At 46.9% G+C, this 21,421-nt stretch overlaps 2 protein-coding genes across 5 annotated transcripts; both read left to right on the forward strand.

The window, feature by feature from the left end:
• Positions 1 to 2,648: 2,648 nt before the first annotated feature.
• Positions 2,649 to 13,198, forward strand: LOC108242495 (jun dimerization protein 2-like). Its single transcript, XM_017427361.3, has 5 exons — positions 2,649 to 2,792; positions 5,611 to 5,662; positions 11,610 to 11,827; positions 11,949 to 12,053; positions 12,204 to 13,198. Exons 3-5 carry the CDS (start codon positions 11,633 to 11,635, stop codon positions 12,393 to 12,395), a joined length of 492 nt encoding a protein of 163 aa, XP_017282850.1. The 5' UTR covers positions 2,649 to 2,792; positions 5,611 to 5,662; positions 11,610 to 11,632; the 3' UTR covers positions 12,396 to 13,198.
• Positions 13,199 to 13,329: 131 nt separating this feature from the next.
• Positions 13,330 to 19,642, forward strand: LOC108242451 (leucine-rich repeat-containing protein 74A). 4 transcript variants are annotated; one of them, XM_025008367.2, is made up of 12 exons: positions 13,330 to 14,502; positions 15,490 to 15,665; positions 15,748 to 16,030; positions 16,125 to 16,174; positions 16,261 to 16,342; positions 16,957 to 17,042; positions 17,119 to 17,313; positions 17,385 to 17,480; positions 17,572 to 17,700; positions 17,807 to 17,911; positions 17,997 to 18,082; positions 19,517 to 19,642. In XM_025008367.2, exons 1-12 carry the CDS (start codon positions 14,418 to 14,420, stop codon positions 19,527 to 19,529), a joined length of 1,386 nt encoding a protein of 461 aa, XP_024864135.2. In that variant the 5' UTR covers positions 13,330 to 14,417; the 3' UTR covers positions 19,530 to 19,642. The 4 variants fall into 4 exon arrangements, with proteins under 4 accessions (XP_024864135.2, XP_037837485.1, XP_037837484.1 ...); XM_037981557.1 differs by lacking the exon at positions 19,517 to 19,642 and having other exon boundaries at positions 15,748 to 15,855; positions 15,937 to 16,030; positions 17,997 to 18,347; XM_037981556.1 differs by lacking the exon at positions 19,517 to 19,642 and having other exon boundaries at positions 13,330 to 14,147; positions 14,387 to 14,502; positions 17,997 to 18,347.
• Positions 19,643 to 21,421: the final 1,779 nt, after the last annotated feature.

Here is a 21,421-nt window from a genome sequence, read left to right on the forward strand (position 1 = left end):
ACGTTCAGAGCGACTGTGACGCATGGCGACCCCCCCATCCTCCTCTTCCTCCTCCTCTCAGATGCGAGACATAAATCACAGAAGAACCAAATTAGAATCTAAAAAAAGGAACGGAGCAGGGGTATTTTGGTGAGCCTCTAGTAACTCGGCTGCTCACTCAAGGTGGAACAGCTGAGCTGGTGTCGTGTTAAAGCACTCAGACAACAACACAGATCAAATCTATCACGCTCGGATGAGACGTGGTGATGAAGAAACGGCTCGTGTTTTATGTCATCGCCACCGCAACGCGAAGCTCTGAGAACATCAGAAACCGGCTCAGGTGTGACCCCGCAGTTCTGCTGCGACTCCAGTTTGGATTCCACCGCTACTGGAGGTCACAGTTTACACAGCCTTCTCGTGTCTGCAGTGATAAATGTAATAATAAATAAAATCCACAGGTGCTTTAAGGTTACACACAACACAACGTGGTTGGGTAATCAGTCCAGCAGCCTGAAGCATAAATGAGGTTTATCTGAATTTTAATAACCAAACAGCAGGATGTAGTTACTCCTGGCAGCACTAGAGGGAAGCAGCAGGAAGAGTTGTTCGGGTGTTTTTTTTTCCTGAATGTTTCTGGTGCCACAGTAAGTAATGCTGAGACACAAACTTGTGTGTTAAGTTTCCATTACTGAAGCATAACTGCAGCTTATAAAACAATATATGAAGCGGGCTTGAGGAGCATCTGAAGATGCGTGTGGAAATATGCTGCAGGGGTGAGTTCAGCATCGAAAACCTCAGGGAGTAAAGGGTGGAAAATAATGGGGAAAGATACCTAATAAGTTATTTTTAATCACTTCATGTTAAAGACGTTTGTCTGTAGTTGACTAATGCTGTTCCTTCTTAGAGGCCAAAAGGACAATTTAACAATAAACTGAGTTTTAAAGTAACTTAAACACACATTTTTGTCAGAAATGCTCTAAAAATATTAATAATAACCTTAAATGCACCACCCAGAGTACTCATAATTATTGTAATATATGAAGAGAAATAAACTTTTACAGTTACAATTAGACAATTTATAATGTTGATTAGAAGGATATTTGGGCTATTTTTAAGCTTTTGTGCAAAAGTTATGAACAATGATCTTACCTGTTGTAGATAGCTTTTTGAATCACCTCAGTTTGGAGAAACAGAGTTTAATACTGCACATCATTTGAACTGGGAAGCTAGAATTTCCAAGTTCCAAGTTGGAAAAAAAAAAAAAAAAAATCAACTGGAACACCCCGACAATGTTAAAACCTGTAAAACTGAAGGTTCCTGACTAACCCACCCTCAGAACCCAATATGACTGACCTGAGCATGAAAAGTTGCCATAGTTGCAGAAACAAACTTTTTATTTTAATCTTAGTTTTTTGGGTCAGTTTTCACCTCAGCAGTGTAGTCACAGTAATTTCCAATCATTATTACAAAAACATGTTGGTCTGACGTCAATTACCAGATCCACGTTCCGACATCCAAAGTGCAACGAGGCCCTTCAGAAGTCTGACCGGAGTCTGACCGGAGAGCTAACGGCTAAGACCAAAGTGAAATGCTGCCATCTTAAATCAGCTCCAGTCAGCAAACTTTTAAAGGGGATCATGCAAACACTGTTTTATGGTTTCCACTGCTGTCAGTTTTGCGTCACGTTGTTATCTTGACGGAAACAGAATGATATTCCTGCTGGAAGTGCTACAGCTAGCTGCTGCCATTGGTACTTGCACCTGCAAATGACTTTGAAATTCTGTGCATTTAACCGTGTAATGCAAAATAGACAGAAGTGTGAAGGCTTATAAGAGAGGGTTATCATGAACTGCTGTGGAAATCTTGGGGGTTTGAGTTGTTTTAACAAAGCTACACGCTTTGGTTTTAGCTACTAGCCATTAGCTGTGTCAAGGTGTAGATCGTTTAATAAGCTACAGTACCTGCTACATGTAAAACATTAAATTTATGACTAACTTCGTGCTGCAAAAGAGGGTTCTTATGAACTGCTATATTTTTTTTGGAGATCTGCATTGTTTCAAAACAACAGCAACACATTTTGGTCTACATTCAGACTAGCCGTTAGCCTGTTAGCCATGTCAGACATATTTCTCCAAAACTGAGGTTGTTCAAATAGCTACAGTACATGCAACTCGTAAAATATTAAATGTACAAATAACCTCCCACTTTGACAGGTACATAAAAGAGGGATCTCATGAACTGCTATGGAGGTTGTGGAGAGTTGAGTTTCAAGAGTACAGCAACGCACTTTGGTTTTGTCTACATTCAGATTAGCCGTTAGCCTGTTAGCCATGGTAACGGTCCATGATGTCAGCCATATTTCTCCACTGAGGACAAAAAAAACTTCCTGCTTTAGTTAGGTTTTTTTTTTACAGCTGGAAGCCAGTTTCTGTGAACTCGTAAGCAGGACAGTCGTTACACCCCTCGCGTTTATTTACCGACTCGTTTACGGCCCGTGGAAGCGAATTACGGCGCGTTCGACGCCGTCGCTATGAGCCGGCCGGGGCTGAAGAAACTTTGTGTGTGTGTTTTCTGGTTGCTAGGGGCGGAGCCAACTGAGCCGAGAGTCGCTTCGGCCCCTCCCTCCTATATTCTGTTCACCCATGCTTACGTCTGGGACCCGAGTTCCGCATTCCTGAGCCTTCGGGTCTGTACTTAAGCGAGCTGATGCAACGACCTCTGCTCAGTCCTCAATAAACCTGCCCAACTCCGGAGTCCTCCACCGTCGCGTCGCAGCGTTACTGTCTCTGCGGAATTTTTTGGACGCACTACGGGTGAGTCTGCCTTTAAATTCCAGCCTGTGCGCTAACTGCACAGCCATTTTATCCCCCCCTCCCCACACTCCCTCTCCAGGAGTTGGCTGAATGTTGATACACGGGCGTCACATTTGCATTATTCTATATTTAAAAGGGGAAAACAAACACGTTGTTACGGGGTTTAGAACGCATAAGTTAGTTTTTATGACTTCATGTGCGACGTTTTCGTTCGTTAGTGTCAATAAATGGCGATGGAGATGACCAATTTTCCGTGAAAAGTGGGAGTTGTGTTTCTTTTTTGACGGTTTAAAGTTTTCCGTGCTCCCACCGCAGCAGGGCTGCTGGTAGGTCGGTGCCGTTAAGGACGTTGTTGTTACAACTGTTGTAGCAACTGTCGGGTTCTTTATTACGGCTCGTTATTTACGCCCCCGTCGGCCCGTGACTGTCAGGAGGTATTTTCATCTCCTGAATTCCTCCACGGAGTGTTTCTAATTAAAAGTGTCCGTTAGCCTCCCGGGAGTGACGGTTATGTAATGCCGCACGCGCCCCGAAGTAGTTACCCGCTAACCGTTACCAAGGACGGGTTCAGAGGGAGCAGGGACCCCTCCCCCCCACCACCCCCAGCCAAAGGGGCCCCCACATTGTCCTCCACAGACACCACCACCCTCCGCATTTACTGCCCCTCTCTGTTGGTTTGAGCGCCGTTCGTCCACACGGCAGCGGCGGCCATGTTCTCTGACACCGAAACCGTTTCAATCCAGGACTTAAAAAAAAATATATATTTTATTGGAAACTCCTGCCATTGTTTCAAGGGGAAACTGCAACTCAAGAAGAAATCACACAGTCACAATAAGGCAGTGGTTAGTTTGTGTCCCCCGCAGTGGAACTACAGTAACAATGATGGAGAGCTGAATACAGTTTCCAAACAAACATTTGTGTTATTCTCCGTTCTGGATTTAAGTGTTTTTCTTGCTGGAGAGTAGAAACGCAGAAACCACGGCCCACGAGCTCAGCTGTACCGTGTGAACGCGTCACGTTTCCACGCTCAGCATCGGGAGAAAATTGCCAAAGTTTCCAGAGATCATTCCACGTGTGAACGGGCTCTTAATCCAGCTTTTTTTTATGGATTTGCATCTATATGTTGTTCCAAAGAAGTAGGTTAAATGAATAAAAAAATAGAAAAAAAATTCACGTTAAAACAAATAATTTTGATTCAAAGATCTTTAAAGATGATTCAAATCATGTATCGTTACTTTCATGAGGGAGTGCCCTGGCCTCCTACTGGTACCACCTGCACCCCCCCCCCCAATGATAGTACTAGCATGTAATAAACTATTAAACACCTGTGTGTGTTCGCATGTTACCAAAGCGATACGTCGTCGCCCACCGCCTCCTCTGGCGCCGCCCCTCAGATCTCCCCGGGACTCAAGTGTCTGGAGTTTAACATCGTTATAAAAGCGTACCCAACAAAGTGATGCATCTGCATGTGTCAATGAGTCTGATTCGTCATCGTTAGCGTACAGACGCGTTTGACTGCTCGACCAAAACCCCTGCTAGCAGGGAGCGAGGGCACGCACGCCGGGAAAAATGGCGCAATTTACTCAGAACCCACCCACCACCCCCCAAAAAAATATATGCGTTTTAGTTTTAAAATGCTCTCACAGTGTACAAAGCAATAGATCTTTATTGTCCATCTTAATCCTTTCCATATTTAGCTGGTGACAAATAAAAGGGAAGTGCTGACGAATCAAGTTGGTTGATTTTTGGAAAACGGGTCGTAGAAAACATGAGCCGCCAGTCCGTTCAGTCGACGGGTCTTTTGGTTCCTTCAGTAAAACCTGAGCAGCTTTTGCTGGAGCAGAGGTTCACAGTTTGGCTACATCTACCTCTGAAACAGGAAGTAAACAACTACATGACAGATGGAAATCTGTGTACTTTTCCTGTTTATGATTAGTACAGATTTCTATTATTCCAACTAACTAAGCAAGAAAGAAACAGAAATAGAGCCGATACTTCAACTTAGAACCAATTAAAATGAGTCATAATCTGAGTTTAATGAGGGCTGAACTGTCTACAAAGTAACCTGAGGGGAAATATAAAGTATTAATATATGTTTCATATGTACCTGTTGGAGTAACATTACCAGGAAACATTTTTCCTCTGTGATTTTTGATGACACTTCAGTCAGTCTGACTGATGTTATTGAATATTACAGCCCGGTTCTGCAGGTTCTGCAGTTTGAAGCTTCTAAACTTTTGTTTTCATCTGGTTCTGTTTAAAAAAAAAAACTACTAAAAATGCAAGGATCGCATTTCCACGACCACTGTTTCTGTTTCTGCACCTCAGTCTTTATACAAACAACAAATATTGGACAGTTTCCCTGACAGTGACTGAAAATAGACTTGTTTAGTTATCCTTACGTAAACAGTTTGTAACTAATTTGTTGTAACTTTTGCATTAGACCAGCATCGTTAAACTTGGCTTGCTCGTCCTTTGCGTCTCCAGCTTCTTCCTGAAAAGCCCACACCTTGGATAAGTTCAAAACCAGATAAATTATGACTACCACATTTACAAAATGACAGATTCATTTACACGGGAGAAAAAAACCTGGAAAGAAAGCAACTTTTGCTAATGGTATTTATTATTGCTTCACCTAAAAAATCAGCTGTTTTGAATTTGATTTGAATACAATCCTGATAGTCATTGTGATAATTTAAAGTAATCTGTTTTAGTAAGTTTCTTTTTTTTTTTCCTCACTGTTTAGGACTGCTTTGTGATCATTCAGAGTGCAGACTGTGAAGACTAACAAACATCCTCTTTTACCTTTTTCCTACAGCGTCTAAACGGAGTTCATCATTGACAGAAGACGACTGATAAGTTTTCTCTGAGTAAGTATCAAGCATTTCTACCTCCTGATTATCACTGTTACACACACCTACACACACACGCACACAGGTCTGTGAACAGCCAACACACCTTGAAACATAAGTGATTTAAATGATGCGTGAAGTCTCTTTTGGCAGCACATGAGCACGCCAAGTAAACTTTGCTTTGGTTCGTCGTCTGTTTTTCTGCATAATGAACGAGGGAGACATATTTACAGGTTTCACTACCAGATAAATATTTATTCCAGTACTGCAGGTCCTTTAATTCACTTTATTTTAATCATTAAGCGGTAAACACTATGCACACGCCCGTTTGAAGCCCTCTTTAAATGACTGTGTTACAGCGTGTCCCTGCCCTCAGTGGCCTGAAGGTTAAAGGTCATCTGTGCAACGTGAAATATGATTTGTTGTCTTTTTTTTTCTTTATTTGTGATGTTGGTGAGGGCAGAGGTTTGTCATTTACAAGTTCATAGGTTCAGAGTTTTCCTACGCGGCGCATGCTCGTACAGATATACGCTGCAGGGGAAACTATTCTTGTGTTCTTTTATGTATGTTTCCTTTGTGTCTCCGTCTGTGTTTGTGTGGCGCTAAGTAACCGAGCCCGTGTTGCAGAGGCTTTAAATGCCCAGCGCCGCCTGCCTGGACGCATCCGTGAGATGGTTTCCGCATAAATGGAACACTGCAGTGGATTAATGGGAAAGGGCTGGCGAGCCTGCAAGCAGCGCGGGGCCAACAGGGCTCAGAGGCTGGACGTGGGCGCACAAGGTTTATTTTAAGTAGAAATGCCTTCCAGTGCGTCTCTGGAGAGCTAGAATTGCCGAGCTGCTCCTCCAGCACGCTGAACAGACAGCAGACGCATTGCAGACGAGCAAGCCAACTATGCAACCGCTCAGTGGTACTAATGCTAATGCTGGGGGAGCAGCTATTCACTGCTGTGGGTATCAAATTATCAGGATCGCGTCGTAGTCCACCGTAAGCCTTTCCACATGGCTTGTAAAAACAGTATCGGGGCAGACTAGATGTACAGTGTGGAAGCAAATACCCGAATGTCCAAAGGTGTAACAGGAAGGAGAGACATTAAAGCCAGTGTTTAAAGGGAAATGGTTCACCTTTTACATAGTTATGCTTTCCAGATTTCTCAAATTTCTTTTGGAACCAAAACCAGCCTTTCTTTGTTTAGACAAAAAACACCCTTGTCACAAAGTATTGACCCGACTTTCAGACTTCCCGTCTCTGAATAACACCGCAGAATCACATCCACTACTCAACCTTGGCTCTGTTTGAGCGGCCCCAGCGCCCGCACCGTACATGTGTGCGCTTGACATGGAGCAGATGAGGAAATATCAGAGGACAAAGTCTGAAAGAGCACCGAAGTGACAACCGCACGTTGCGTAACACCGGTGATTGCTTCAGCGAGGCCGCATTAAATCTAATTTTCTGGATGTGCTTGGCCAATATCTTGTCGTCAGAGATTGCACATTACAAGCCTAAGATTTGCCATACGTTGCAAATGCTTTTGTTTGCATCCTTTTTCTTTTTTTTTTTGATTGATTTAATCCGCGTCTGAGCCAAGCCAAAGCTCTCTGCCATGCAGCCTAATCTTGACTTACAGCTCGAAGAAAAATAGTAACATTATAGTAACTCGAGCAGGACCACCCAGACGCACAAGCTGATGTGTGACTGTTTGAATAGCATGAAGCAGACCAAGAAGGCCTCCAGCCAAGGATCACATTGTAAAGCATAGAATAAAAAAAAAAGATCAGTTTTTTGGCTGAAGTCGACAGATTACAGAAGTTTCCGATGTCTTGTATTTCAGTCTGAGCTTCATGTTTACTTATCATCACTGTGAGACAGCAGTTTCAGGTTAAATTTTAATAACCGTGATGAATCGTTTTGGGAAGACTTGTTTTCTGAGGACATCTTGGAAGGTTCGTCCTGTCCGTGGGGACGAAACGAAAGCTGAAATGAAGCCCTTTCACTTCCCGCTCCATCACTCTTTGATTTCACCGGTGACACGGCGACACCAGCAGACCCCGACTGCGTCTCCTCTTGTCCGGTCCCGTCCCTTGGAGCGGTCCCGATGCTTTATAACTGGACTGCCCCGTCCTGGAGTCGAGTCTTTGCCAAATTCCCCTGGTTTCCCCGGAGGGTTGCGAAACGCCGTAACTCAGCTCACGGCGCAGACGGTAACGATGATCACTCAGACCTTGGCTGAAGATGGAGAAAGTGCGCCTTGGCTGCCGGCTCCTTTTGGACATCTCTCATATTCAGCATTCATGTCGAGTTGGACCTGCAAAAGCTGTCTGCAGATGTTTAGTTTTTTTTTTTTTGCATGGTTCCCGCCTGTGGATCATGTAGTTCTTTATTTATCCCAAATTAATTGCAGATATTCCTGTAGCACAAAAAATAAAGAGTTTCCTACAAAGGTAAATAAGCACGAAAACCCGTCACAAATGCTGCTGAGGGTAATGTGCGGTTTTAACAAGCAGCAGTTTGTAAAGGTAGCGAGCAGCCTTTGAACCCCCACCCACACACACACACATATTCAAGGTTTCAACAGGAATGAGGATAATGGGGCCTCCAGCCGGGCCGCTGGCTGTTGGCGAGGAGCTGAATTCCTCAGAACTTCTAATTGCTCTCAGGAAATGGACACGTTTAGTCGAGCCGAAGACAGATAAATTATGTGAGCGAAGGAGCGGGTGAACTGCACCATCTGCCCGGTTTAACCTCCCTCCACACCCCCACCCGGCCTCCTCTCTTCACACACCTCCTAACTCCAAACTCGCCTCGCAAAGATTTGCTTTGGGCCGAAGCCAGAACATGAGTTGAGGGTTCTAAATTTCCACAAGCAATACTTGGCATTTCCGCTCCCCGCCCTCGCCTCCAGCCCCTCTCCGTTCGCCCCGAGCGCCCGTGGCACCCACGTCTCCTGCTCGGGTTTTCTGGGCGCCTTTTGTCCGAGGGGGTAAAGCGGGGGCCCAAACACTGTGGCGCTGGCTTTTCTGCTCCACTGCAAAAGCACAGTAACGCTTGTTGCATCATCAAAACGCCGACCACTAATCTCTGGCTGCGGGCTGCTGCTGGGAACAGAAAACAACAACAGCAACAACAGAAACGCTCTTCTCTTAATAACCGTGAAACTCCCTTCGACTCCTGGGCTTGAGCGTAATTAACGCCCTGCGAGACGAGCAGTGGAGACTTCTCCAGCGTTTCATGTCTTGAGGTTTGAAGGGGTGTTGAGTTTGCGAGGGGGATTTTCAGACCCTTCTGAGGCGGAACAGATTAAACACAACAAATGTACTCTAAAGTGAGATGTGCCAAGAGCCCGCTGTGTGTTGGAGTTTACGGCAATACTTCAGTTGTCTGGAGAGGCGTGAAACTGACTTTTATGTCATAACTGATACTTCAACTTTGTTTTAGCTGCTGGCAAAGTCGCCTTTCAGATCTTTGATCTGCTGAACCTGATATAATGTTACCTTGCATACTTGTTTTTGACTGCAAGGTTAGGCTTTTCTTTCAGAGTATTGTTTAATTACTGAAAAGGAATGAATTTAATGGATGTGATCCTAGAATATCCTGGAACTGATTATATTTTGGTATTTTAAAACTTGCCCTTTCTGAGTTTTAGCCTGATTTGAGTCTGTAAACGAGCCACGAGCGTCTGGCCAGCTCGAATCTAAACAGGATTTTTCTCCATCAGTCCTAATGGGCCCGTCCGATACTCGTGGCTGTTCTCCCAAATACCTCCTTTAGAACACGGAGAACATGGAAGTGCAGGAGATCAGTCTCAGTCCTGTCAGACTTCCCTCCCCTTAATCTCCTCTGAGACCCTCAGAGACAAGGAATTTTATTTATTTATTTTTTTGGAACCAGGGTTGTCCTGTTCCTTTCCTCTCGGTATAAATGGGAGAATACATTCAGCGGGAGACAGGAGGGAGTGGCAGTAAGGATTCAAGATATAATAAAACGAATCACGCAGACCGGGGCTGACACCGAACATCGTTCTCTGAGCCGATCAGAGAACCGCAAATAATGTTTAAGGGTTTTAACTTTTTCTCCTGGAAGAAAACATCCAGGCGGCGACGAGTGATAATGTAGAGGAGCTGGTTGGAAAAGTAAAAGGTGAGGCGTTATGTGACAGATGGACTTCCACACAGAAGCTGATTGATTCGCTTATTTAGTTCTTCAGACACAACAGACTGAGTAAAAACACTCTGAGACTGGCCCATACGCTGGGTGGAGTACATTAGAATAGAGTTACATAATCCTCCTTTTTTTATAACCTCCTTTATGGGCTTTGTAACAGTCTTTTTGTACCCGAAAAAAAAGAAGCGGAGAAAGGAAAAACTTGTAACTTTCAGCACAGTCTGCCTGTCGGATAGTGACCCACCGGCGGCGTCAGCTGTTTTCACAGCACCTCACAATACGAGTCTTTGTTGGGTCCATATGAGAGGGGCTTTGTTCGCTTTGTGCCAAACCTGCAGAGGTTCGGCTGCAGACACAGCTCAGGAGGCAGCTGTGAATAAAGCCATTAATCTCAAAGTTACCCCGATATCATGTGCACTTTTCAAGCCCTCGCCGCAGCCTCGGGTTCGCCTGCTAATCCCAGTCTGTTGTCAGCAGAAAGAAGCTGTTGGAGAATTAGTCGTTTCAGATGTGTAGGCGTTTAGCCGAAAAAAAAACTGTTCAGATCCACCCAGTGACTGGTTCTCTGCTAACGCAACATCTCAGCCAGACGAAGGCACGGCCGCTTTGTTCAGGGGCTTTAAGAGAAAGCTCCTCTTCCTCCTCGGCATGAAGACGACACGTCTTCCTCAGCGTTGGGCAGAGCAGAGTCCGTTCCCCCCTGTTCTCATCTGAAACATTTGTTTTTTATTTGGCCATCAGAAGTTTTCCAGCTCGGAGCCCTCAGAGTAATTACAGAGACATCTTAATTCTACAGCCTGCACCTTTATTCCTGCCCAGCCTCTTTACTTTTCCTCCTTTCTCCCCTGATTGCATTAAAGATCGCTGCGGTCAAAGCCTCTGAACAGCCCTAAATTATTGGAAAAAGGGCGGTGATCAAATCCATGCGCGTTAGCTGCTCTTTGATGTTCTCCGAACCCTCGCCCCAATAAACTCCAACCAACACTGGAGTCCAAAAGCAATAAACCGATCAGAAGCGGGGATGTGGAAGTCGGCGCTCTGCTCCTCCGATCAAACCGGAGGCTTCCCTTCCCTTCGCACAACAAACTACAGACGTGAGCGTCGCTGCTGACAGCGTGAAGTTTGTTTTTTTTTTTCCACCAGCTGCTGACTAAAACGATAACCCAGCTGTCAAAACTGTCTACTTATTAACACATTCTTGGAAACGGGAACCCGTATTTAGAGAGACATTTGATGACAAGGACAGAAGACAGAATAGTTTTAAAAAAAAGACGAGTTTCCTGGTATCTGACGGGCGGGACACACTTCTCTCTCTCTCTGTTTCAGCCGTAGATGGAGGCACCTGCAGCAGGCAGCTCAGGAAGGATTGTTTTTGGTTTTTGTCGTTGTTGAATATCCCTTCATCCCATCTGATCCCTGATGGTTTGTTGTGTTTATCACAGAGAGGAGGGATCTGTTTATGGAAACCTTTTTTTTTGGCGGCACATAAGAATGGAGCCTCGGGCCTGCAGGCTGATTTATTTTCTGTTTTGCAAACAAACAGTTTTCTGTGGAAGAATGGGATCACCCTGCTACCAGATGGCTTCAGAATGACAGAAAAACACAAGATTTCAAAACACTTTGACATTTACATCATGTCATCTTTTTTTTCGTGTTTATCTAATTGTGTTTCTGCTTTAGGCAACAGGAAACACATTTTATTAAGCACTTTGGGTTTTCCGCCGTATGACCAACAGCTTCGGTAAACTAACCTCATCGTCACTTTGTGCTCATTGCTCCCCTTTCTTCCTCTTTAACTCCACAGCGGCAGCGGAGGCCGGGCTGGACATGATGCCGGGACAGATACCCGACCCTTCGCTGGCGGCGGGCTCCCTGCCCAGCCTGGGCCCGCTGGCGGGCATCTCAGCCACCACGCTCACCGACCAGCTGAAGCTGGCCGACCTCCACCGGCTGGGCACTGTCATATCGCCGCTGCACTTCCTGGGGAGGCTGGGGAAGAGGCCGCTCGCCATCAAAACAGAGGTGAGGAGGAGGAGGAGGAGACGGGCGCGTCTTCGTCCCCCGACCCTGCGTCTTTTCTGTTCTGTGATGCTGATGATATGAGCAGGTTTGAGCAGAAAAGTAACACCTTGTTTTTTCGCAGATGGATGAAGACGAAGAGCGAAGAAAACGAAGACGAGAGAAGAACAAGGTAGCAGCAGCCCGGTGCCGAAACAAAAAGAAGGAACGTACTGACTTCCTTCAAAGGGTGGGTTCATGACTCAGCGCTGTATACTAACAGCAGAATAACGAAAGCAGACAAGAATAAGCTGACCTTTTTTATCCCCGGCTCGCCGTTCTACAATAAACCCCAATCTGTCAAGTTTTTCCAAGCGATCTCTCTGCTCCTCGTCTTCAGGAATCGGAGCGTCTGGAAATGGTGAACTCCGAGCTGAAGGCCCAGATCGAGGAGCTCCGTCTGGAGAGGCAGCAGCTGATGGTGATGCTCAACCTCCACCGGCCCACCTGCATCGTGCGGACCGACAGCGTCAAAACGCCCGAGAACGAGGCCAACCCGCTGCTGGAGCAGCTGGCCGCCGAAACCAAATGAAAGCAAACGGCAGGAAGCCGGGGACGTGGAAGTCCTCGAAGCCTGAACCAGGGATGGCCGTTTTGCGCCGTCCAAACAAACACTTATCTGAACAAGCACTTGAGCTCCACAGCGGAGACTTTTGCCCAAGGATCTGAGGTTGTGGGGTTCTTCCTCAGCCCTGCTACATGAGCTGGCTCTGTCCGACAGAAGACTGGAAACACCTACTGTGCCTGCGCCCGGTCGTTACTCCAACCTAACTCCACGTAAAGGGACCAACGGAAGCAGGAGGTACGACTGGAGCGCCAGCCCTGAGGAGACACTAACAGCGCCCCGCGGCGCTCTGTTACTGCGCCGTGCCACGCCGCGCCGCTTCCACGCAGAGGCTCGCAGAAACTTCAGCGTTGTGCAGTTTGTTTGTTTGTTTTTTTCCTACGTATGCTAGTCAAAACATACCGGCGTAGAGTTTTAGGTTACAAACACACCAGACAGAGCGCAGTTTGTTGTTTGTTTATTTTTAAAAACGTTGAGCTCGGTTGATCCGATTCGTGGTGACGCAGGCGTCCTGAAAAGCACATATTCACAAAATGTTTACACCCTTTATTTTTTAAAAGAAAAGACGTGTCTGTTTCATTGTTGAACTTGTTTTATACTGCCTCGTATGAACCGCTCGCTGGTCACTCGATGTGATTCGTCTCCAATCTGTCACGCTGCGCTGTCAAACAGCTGTGAAGACAAAGGTATTTCTGTCTGTTTTGCACCTGTACCTATGTACGAGCTCGCATCATATCCTGAGTAGATTAAATTTTATTTTCTAACTAAAAGGAAGCGCTCTCTGTTTGTGTCAGGAGTCTCGGCGCTGCTCGCCACGCCGCCACAAATGCCAAACGACAGAAGGTTGTGCAACCGTGTTTTCTTCCAAACGCATGTTGCCAGAATCAGAGCTTTACTTTCATTTGCACAACTTTTTTTTTTTTTTTTTTTAAAGGTCATGCTTTTGTTTCCTTTTTTTCATGATTACTTTAGCTTCCTTTTTTTGGGCTTCGGCAGAGAAAACGATTCTCATGACTTTTAGCTGACATGTCAGAAAGCTTGGTGCCTTGGCTCGGATGAAGTTTCAATCTGAAGCACCTTCAGCAGCAGCAGCAAGTGAAGGCACCGCAGCCAGTCTGACGGTGCGTTCAGGGTCACTCCGGTCATGGCTTGAGCACCAGCTCCAACAAATGAGTTTCTAAACCTAAAAGTTTCTCACGCTGTCAATAAAAACACATGAGGAGACGCTCTGAACGGCTGAAAAGGAGAAGTCCTGCTTCAGGCAGAAGAGGGAAAAACATTTTTTACTTTCAGACTGAAGGCAACTTTTCTCTAAAGTTCCCAACAAACACTCAGCTCCAAAGAATTAAATCCATCACAGCAATAAAACATGAGGAGCTAAGTTTTTATATTAAACATTTAATTCCTGCTTTTTTCCCACAAACTGAGCAAAATAATCTTTTCATATGTTAGACACATATGTTGTTTTTTTTTTTGGAAAGTGAATGGGTCAAGAAAAACTACAATAAGGAAGGTTTTTCTTTCAGCTCAGCAGTGAACAGCTCCATCTAGTGGACACTTCTGCGAACTGCAGGGTTAATATTAACGAGTAACTGGTTGTAAAATAAGTTACTTTTTTCTTTGTTTTTCTTTAATTTGATTTGTCAGATTCTTTAAAATTCAGAACTAGAACTTGTTGTTTTTTAAACATCACTAAGTGACAAAAGCTGCACAGATACAGTAAGTTATTTATTAACAATGAAAATATTTTTACATTTGGTTGTCAAACTAGAGAATTTATTCATTTTTTTGCCTTAAATAACTCAAAGCAAGCTTCTTCTACTTTTATTATCGTAGTTCATTTCAGTTGTTTTTTTTTAAAAAAATCATTTGGCGAAATTAGCTTCAGATGCTAACGACCTTTCTTTGACAAACAAACAACAACAAAGCTGCGTTCATCGTTTCCTCCTATAACTTAGGTCAGGAGGACACTTTAACATCTTTGTTGTGATGGAGAAACAAACCAAAGAAGGAGAGGAGAAACCGTCTGAGCTGCTGAGCAATGAAGAGCGGGACATGGACCTGGAGGCTGACGGTTTGTAGATTATTAATAATTCAGATAAAAATCTGAATGACTTGGTGTATTTTTGCTCCTCTGGGCTCATTTTGAAATATTCTGTCTCAGTTTTTATTGAATAGGATATTGTTCCTTATAAATGCCGTTTTTGTCTCATAACATCTCTTTATCTGGATTTTGCCACCATTTTCCTTCCTCTTCCTTGTTCCTCCTGGTTGTTTGGTTTCCCTCGCTTTCCTTTAAATGGGAAATGAAAAATGTTTTGGAGACATAAATCCAAAGAAAGTCATAAAAGCTGTTTGCTTTCAGAGTTTGTTCATTTAAAATGAACAATCAAAGATCCAAAACACTCCTCGGGTCTCTTCGGCTTTTTTCCTGATCCCTCCGAGGTGTGACGCATCGAGAGCCAAACGGGAACGCCAACAAGGCAGGAAACAGGAAATAAGAACAGAGTTGGGGTGAAATGGTTGTAAATAATTCTATGAATCGACCCGAAACGCCCAACAGCCGAGTCGTTCTTCAGCTTCAAGGAGGACAAGAAGCTTGGATGGATTTGGTGAGTTCAGGTCCTGGTGTAAACCTAAAGTCTGGAGACCGGCTGTGGACCACCTGAGACACAAACCTTCAGAAGAAGAACCACCGACCTGTCGGACCGCCACCAACCCGCTCGCTGTCCAGGTTGAAGCTCGGTGCAGATGCTGTGACGTCGTCGTGAAGTTTGAGGGTTTTGAGGGTTTCCCCTTTGTGACCAAACGAAAAAAAAAACAACATATTTTCAAACTAAACTTGCTTCTTATTCTTCTTCTGCTTTCCCTGACAAATGCTGCAACAGTAGCCTCCTTCTAACCAATGAGGTGACTCCGCCCACAGTCAGCCCTCTAGGTTTTTTTTTTTTTACCCCACAACTTTAAATTAAAACCAAGTCATGAACGTTTCAGATTGATGAAACGAAAAAAACTTAAAAACCTCCTTTTGTTTGACATCTGGTCTCGTCTCGCCTCGAAGACGCGGCGGCTGAGACGGCGACCTCACTGCGGGCAGAAGTCTACCTGAAGGCCTGTCGATGGCTCGGAGCCGCGCCCGTTTCCTCCTTCCTCCGGGACTCGGGTGCAGCCGCTCTGAACCTGAACTCGTACGGCGTCGGGCGTCTGGGCGCCGAAGCTCTGGCCCTCGCCCTGAAGGTAACCCCCACCCCCACCCCACCGCGCTTTCGGCTTCTTTATGCGCCCCAGCTTCACCACGGTTCGGCTGTTTTTGTTTCAGCACGACTGCGTGGTCGCCCACCTTGAGCTGGAGGACAACGGGCTGGATGCAGACGGGACGCGGTGCCTGATGAAGATGCTCCAGGAGAACAACACCGTCCGGAGTCTTGTGAACGACCACGCTCTGAAACTTTCTTCTTCTTCTCCTCTCTCCTGTTTGCTTACTAACCCAAGAGTCTCCTCGCTTCAGAATCTTTCCAACAACCACCTGGGCCCCCGAGGAGCCGGCGTCGTCTCCAAGATGCTCTCAGACAACTACAACGTCACGTCCCTCAAACTGTCAGGTGTTCGGCTCAGATCCAACGTTTCCTTTAGGTTCCGAGTTTCCGTCAGATGGGAAGGAAACAAAGACGGGTCTTCTTCTTCTTCTACTTGCAGGAAACAACTTCGACGACTCCGCCGCTAAATGCTTATCCGAAGCGCTGAAGGTGAGCCACGGACACTCGGTTTGTGGATCCAGGTGAGCGCTTTCAGCTGGGACGAGTCCCCGAGTGTCCCGTGTTTGTCCTCGCAGGGAGACTTCGTGGTGAAGGAGCTGGACCTCAGTAACAACAGCTTCAGCGAGGCAGGAGGAGAACTGCTGGCTCAGATGTTAGGTGAGCTGCTAACCAGCCGGCCCCTCAAAACCGAATCGTTCCTTTTTTACCAAGCTGGTAAGGAGACGCGCTTCGGTGGAAAACAAAACAGGTGAAACAGACTTTGTCCAATCAGAGCTGCAGGGAAAAGTGCTGAACGCAGAAAATTCTTTGGTTAAATAAAGCAAAAAAGAAGTTTGTTGGTTTTAGCTGTTTTTTGGTCCTTAGAGCTACATAAATGAGCTTGAAGCTGAGTCTGAAGCTAAAATAAGGAGAAAACTAGCTAAAAGTCAAAAAGTAGCAAAAATGCTAGCTAACGATAAATACTATTTAAAGACTATTTATAAGTAGCTAAACACTAGCTAAAAGCTAAAAGTATCACCCCTTGACTGATTCTTATGTTTTGAACCGGTCTATCTCAGCTCTAACTGTTTTTGTTTGGTAAATGTTCAGCTGTTGTTTTTTTGAGGGCGTCTCTCTCAGCACAAACAGCTGCTTTTTGGTCCTTAGAGCTACATAAATGCTACATAAGAAGACACGAGTCCCTGTCTCAGGGACATTCCCTGAGACAGGGACTCGTGTCTTTTTATCTCAGTTTGTGAAGTTTCCTGACTCCCTCCCTCTCTCTCCTAAAGGCAGCAACATGGGGATCGAGCTCCTGAACCTGAGCTGGAACCCGTTCCGTCTGGGCGCCGCCGCGGCCCTGAGCGCGGCCCTGAAGGTGACGCCTCATTCAGGCGCGGGCCCTCGCCACGCCGCCGTCCCCCCCTGACGGCCTCTCTGTCGTCTCCCTTCAGGTGAACTCGACTCTGACGCGCCTCCGGCTCTCCCACTGCGGCCTGGGCCGAGCCGAGGCGCAGTCCTTGGCTCAGGCTCTGAAGCAGAACTCCACCCTGGCGCTGCTGGACCTCAGCTGGAACTGCTTGGACGATCCGGCCGTGGCTCCGCTCTGCCAGGGCCTGAGCACCAACGGCACCCTCGGCGTCCTCAAGGTGACTCCGCCGCGCGCCTGTTGTTTCTCACGGTGACTTGAACCGCTCTGTAACGTGTGCAAACGGTCTAGCTGTGCGGTAACCCTGTGACGAGCCTCGGAGCGCTGGCGCTGCTCAGGGCGGTCAAAGCCAACACGAACTCGGCCGTGGAGGAGTTGGACATCTCCGTAAGCTCCTCCGATCGCCCAGCACATAAGCCGTTAGCGGACGCGAGACGCCTTTTATGCCGTCAAACTGTCTGTGTGTGCACGGCCGCAGAACGTGTTCGTGTGCGAGACCTTCGTGGAGCTGCTGAGGGAGGTCCGCTGTCAGCGGCCATCTTTGAACGTGCATTACAGCGTCCTGAGCTCTGTCACCAGGAACACGTCAGCCCTGAACACCTTTAAGGTTGGCGGTTTAGATGCTCTGTCTTCACGACGTCCGCCGGCTTCCTGTCAACATTTTTTTTAAAAGCGTTGAAACCTGTCCTGACATTTTGGCAATCTTCTTCCAGGAATTCCTTAAAGAGCGAAGCGAGACCCTTGCGAGTTTCTTCCAGGCTTTGGACGAAGGAAAGACCCTGACGGTGTCCACCTCTGACTTCAGGAGAGCCGTGAAGGTCGGACCAAGGACCTCTTGAAACGCACGGAAACCCCGTCTTCGAACAAACGGGCGGTGTTCTAACGAAGTGTTCACGCCCGCAGGAAGTTAAAGCACCTCTGGACGAACAGCAGCTGGACTGGTTGGTCAGGAGGTTTGACAAGAACTGCACGGCCACCATAAAGTACAGGTCCGTCCGGGTTCTGGGGGGTCACAGTTAATCTGTAATCACCTTATCTTAGGTCCGTGAGGTCAACGTTGACTTTAGAAAGGAAAGCTTCTGATGAAGCCAGCTGTGTCCTGTTCTCACGCATGTTTGTTTGATCGGTTTAACTCGAGATGAACTTTATCTTTCAGATTTCGCTCATTTTCAGAAACTGCTCAAATTGAGGTGAAGACGGCTTTTTGTTTCATCTTCATCCACTTCGGTCCAGACTAGTCGTTAGCTCGTCGGTTCGGTCCGAATAAAACAATGTCTCCAAACCGAGCTCGTTCAGAGCACCGCTTCCCTGATCTCCACAAGCCACGGCACCCGTTTCGCTTTAGACAAACGACAAGAAGCGCCACCGAACAAAAACGTCACAAAAAGTGTATTTACTGAAATCTGATAAAAATCCAGCCTCGGTTCACTGAATTTACTCCCCCGGTGTGAAACATGGACCTGTTTAGTTGAACACAAAGCTGATGTTCTTACAGGAACTGAAGAAAGACGCACCGAGGTCTTCCTTAACAGATCCGAACCTCTCAACTGGAGCACGACGCTGTACTGCCCTCTAGTGGATGAGAATGTAATTGTTCTGCCTGTCGCTTCAACCCTGGTCCCGGAGGGCCACCATCCTGCACGTTTTAGGTTTCCCTGCTTTGACTCACCTGACCTGAAGGAACGAGTGACTAACAGGTTTCCGCAGGACATGAAGACCCGCTGAAGAGCAGAGAAACGTCTAAAACACGAAGGATGGAGGCCCTCCGTGACCAGGGCTGGAGTACCAGTCAGGTGAATCATCGGTGCGTCCCATTTACATCGGAACTCCTAACTGGGAAGACGGAGCGATGTAATTTCCCGCTTCGGCGTGTTCCAGTTGTCCCGCTCGGTGAGAGTCGAGAACAAGATGGATGCCCGCCTCAAAGCCGTGTAGCACTCCACTCACGGAACACGTTTTAATACTTGCTACACGCCATGAAAAAGTGCTAGTTGTACGAGTGATTGGAGCGAATATTAACAGTAAAAGTAACAGAGTTAACCTACTAAAGTTGCGAGTAGCAGCCATCTTGAAATCCTAACAGGGGTAGTCGGAGTTGCTCCCACTTTCTGACTGGGACGTCCCACTTCAGGGGGCTTTCCCGTTGAAATTTACGATGAGGAACTCGGAAATGTCCATTTCCCAGCAGCACTACTGGAACGCAGCGGTTGGCTCACACAGCTACCTGCATGTTGTTCAGAGGATCTGAACTATCACTTTAATGATCAGTCTTGTGGTGCTAATCTCGAGTTCAGCAAAGAGTCTGACATCCCTCCCGACGGTTACGGCGAAGTTGAAGGTCGCGGCTGTGTTTCTGTTTCGGCCGATGTCGGTTTGAGAGCCTCGACCGGAGTGACGTCCAGCTGTGTGTCTTCTTGTTGCAGCCACATCTGCTGAGCCGTCCCAGGAACATTCCGCCTCCTCGCAGGACCACGTACAGCAGGAGGAACCTCCAATTAAAGTTGCGCACGTGCTCTCCTCGAGTTTGTCTTTCATGTTCCAGCAGCAGAACAAGCGGGTCTTCGGGTTCGTGTGCCGCGCTCGAAAAACCTCTGACCCTGACCAGCTGCATCAACCTCTGACCCGCCGCCCCCAACAATCTTCAGGTATGACAACGGAACAAGAGGGGGGGGGAGGAGCGCGGATCAAAAGGGCCGAAGAATGGGACCAGATGCGGGCGAATGAATCGGGCGCGCCGCGGAGGAACTGAATATTCATGCCGCCGCATTACTTATGCAGGCGCCGCCGGGCGGGATGAGCGGGGCGCGCTGGTGGATTGTGTAAAGGTGTGACACCCAGCAGCGCGGTCGGTTTCCGTCAGGTGGCTCGCGACGACACCAGGCATCACCTCAAACCTGCGTTGGTTAGTTTCCGTCATGCGTGAACGGAACAAACCAGCTTTGTTTACGAACTCGTCTGAACACCTTTGACCTCTTTGTCCTCATCGCTAAAACCAAAGCCTGTTACCAACTGAACAGCTCTGAAAGTTTACCACAGACGACACGCGGGATACCCCTCCCACAGGTAAGCGGATGAGGTCGCACCCATTTGACGTTTTGATTAAAACAGGTTCTTATGCGTTGAGCCATTTCCCATCAAAAAGCGCCTAAAACTCCAGCGCCGCGGCGTCCTAAACCTCTGAATCCAACTCCTCTCCGCCCGAAATCTTCTTCGACTTCAACCCCGCCTTCGAACTGGACCAAAACGCAGTTCTTCGCAACGCCGTGTTGATCTAATTAGCGTGTTTAAAAGAGGAGCAAAGCAGAATAATTTAGGTAAATTATCCCTCTGATGTGGCTTAATGAAAACAAACAGCCTACTGCCAATTTCTAATGGGCCATCTTTCATCTGAATGGACACAAAGACTTGAAACCCACATCTTATTGAGCGCTCCCATTGGAAATTCACAGATTTGGCCAAATTTTGAAGACGGAACAAAACAAAACAAACAAAAAAAAGGCTGCCAACAAACCCTTCAGATATCTATGCACCCACTGGCACACGGCGGCCAATTAACATGATCTCAAAAGCGCTAATGGAATCTTGAGCGGTCATAAAAGTAAATAATTAAATTAAAGGAGCCCTTGTGTCATTGTTCGCTCTGCTCGGGCCCATTAGAACCTCCGATATTCTCATGGTAATTTACCGTTCTGGTTTTGTGTCTCCTAATGAATCCCCCCCCTACAAACAGAGTTGTTCAGACATTTGTGTAGGTTCTGGCAGAGAAACAAAGACGTACATTAGGAGACCATTGTCCCCCCGCGATTATTAAAGTAAACAGGAACGCTGAAGAGGCGTCGCACGCAGCTGCACGCACTCGAGCTCGTGTTTGTGCAGCGGGAGAAAAGGCCAAGCAACCCTCAAGACTTTGTCAGAGACGATCCCATTATCTGAAGCTCCTCAAGAGCTGCGAGGCGGTCCCACGGCCCACGTTGCTTTGAAGGGCCACCGTCGGTGGCAGAGGGTTCGAGAGAGCCGAAACGGATTTGGCACGAGATGAAATGTTCACCTGCGGAGATCGATCAGTGAGGTGGCTGTTACCTCGGGCCTGAGCTTTCGTTTCGCTGCCGTTTTTACGTCCAAGACCGTTTCTATCCGACCGCGTTCCGCGTTGACGGACCTGGACCCCCCCCCACGTTTCACCGACAACCAACCTTCATCCGGAGCGTTTCTGAGGTGTACCACAAGCCCAACTCCAAGGGAAAGTTGTGACGTTGTGTAAAACGTAAATAAAACCAGAATGAGACCAGATTCTTGAAATCTTGATGATAGTATGAACTGTAGATGAC

The sequence above is a fragment of the Kryptolebias marmoratus genome, linkage group LG19, assembly GCF_001649575.2.
Source record: "Kryptolebias marmoratus isolate JLee-2015 linkage group LG19, ASM164957v2, whole genome shotgun sequence".
NCBI classification, from domain to species: domain Eukaryota; kingdom Metazoa; phylum Chordata; class Actinopteri; order Cyprinodontiformes; family Rivulidae; genus Kryptolebias; species Kryptolebias marmoratus.

What these genes read in the sequence shown, in the direction of transcription:
- LOC108242495 (XM_017427361.3), top strand. Translation starts at nt 11,633, where the DNA reads ATGATGCCGGGACAGATACCCGACCCTTCGCTGGCGGCGGGCTCCCTG. An exon ending in CGCTCGCCATCAAAACAGAG is followed by an intron (nt 11,828 to 11,948) that starts GTGAGGAGGAGG and finishes GTTTTTTCGCAG; the next exon opens with ATGGATGAAGACGAAGAGCG. An exon ending in GTACTGACTTCCTTCAAAGG is followed by an intron (nt 12,054 to 12,203) that starts GTGGGTTCATGA and finishes CCTCGTCTTCAG; the next exon opens with GAATCGGAGCGTCTGGAAAT.
- LOC108242451 (XM_037981555.1), top strand. Translation starts at nt 14,418, where the DNA reads ATGGAGAAACAAACCAAAGAAGGAGAGGAGAAACCGTCTGAGCTGCTG. An exon ending in CATGGACCTGGAGGCTGACG is followed by an intron (nt 14,503 to 15,489) that starts GTTTGTAGATTA and finishes CTCGCCTCGAAG; the next exon opens with ACGCGGCGGCTGAGACGGCG. An exon ending in CAGCCCTGAACACCTTTAAG is followed by an intron (nt 17,701 to 17,806) that starts GTTGGCGGTTTA and finishes ATCTTCTTCCAG; the next exon opens with GAATTCCTTAAAGAGCGAAG.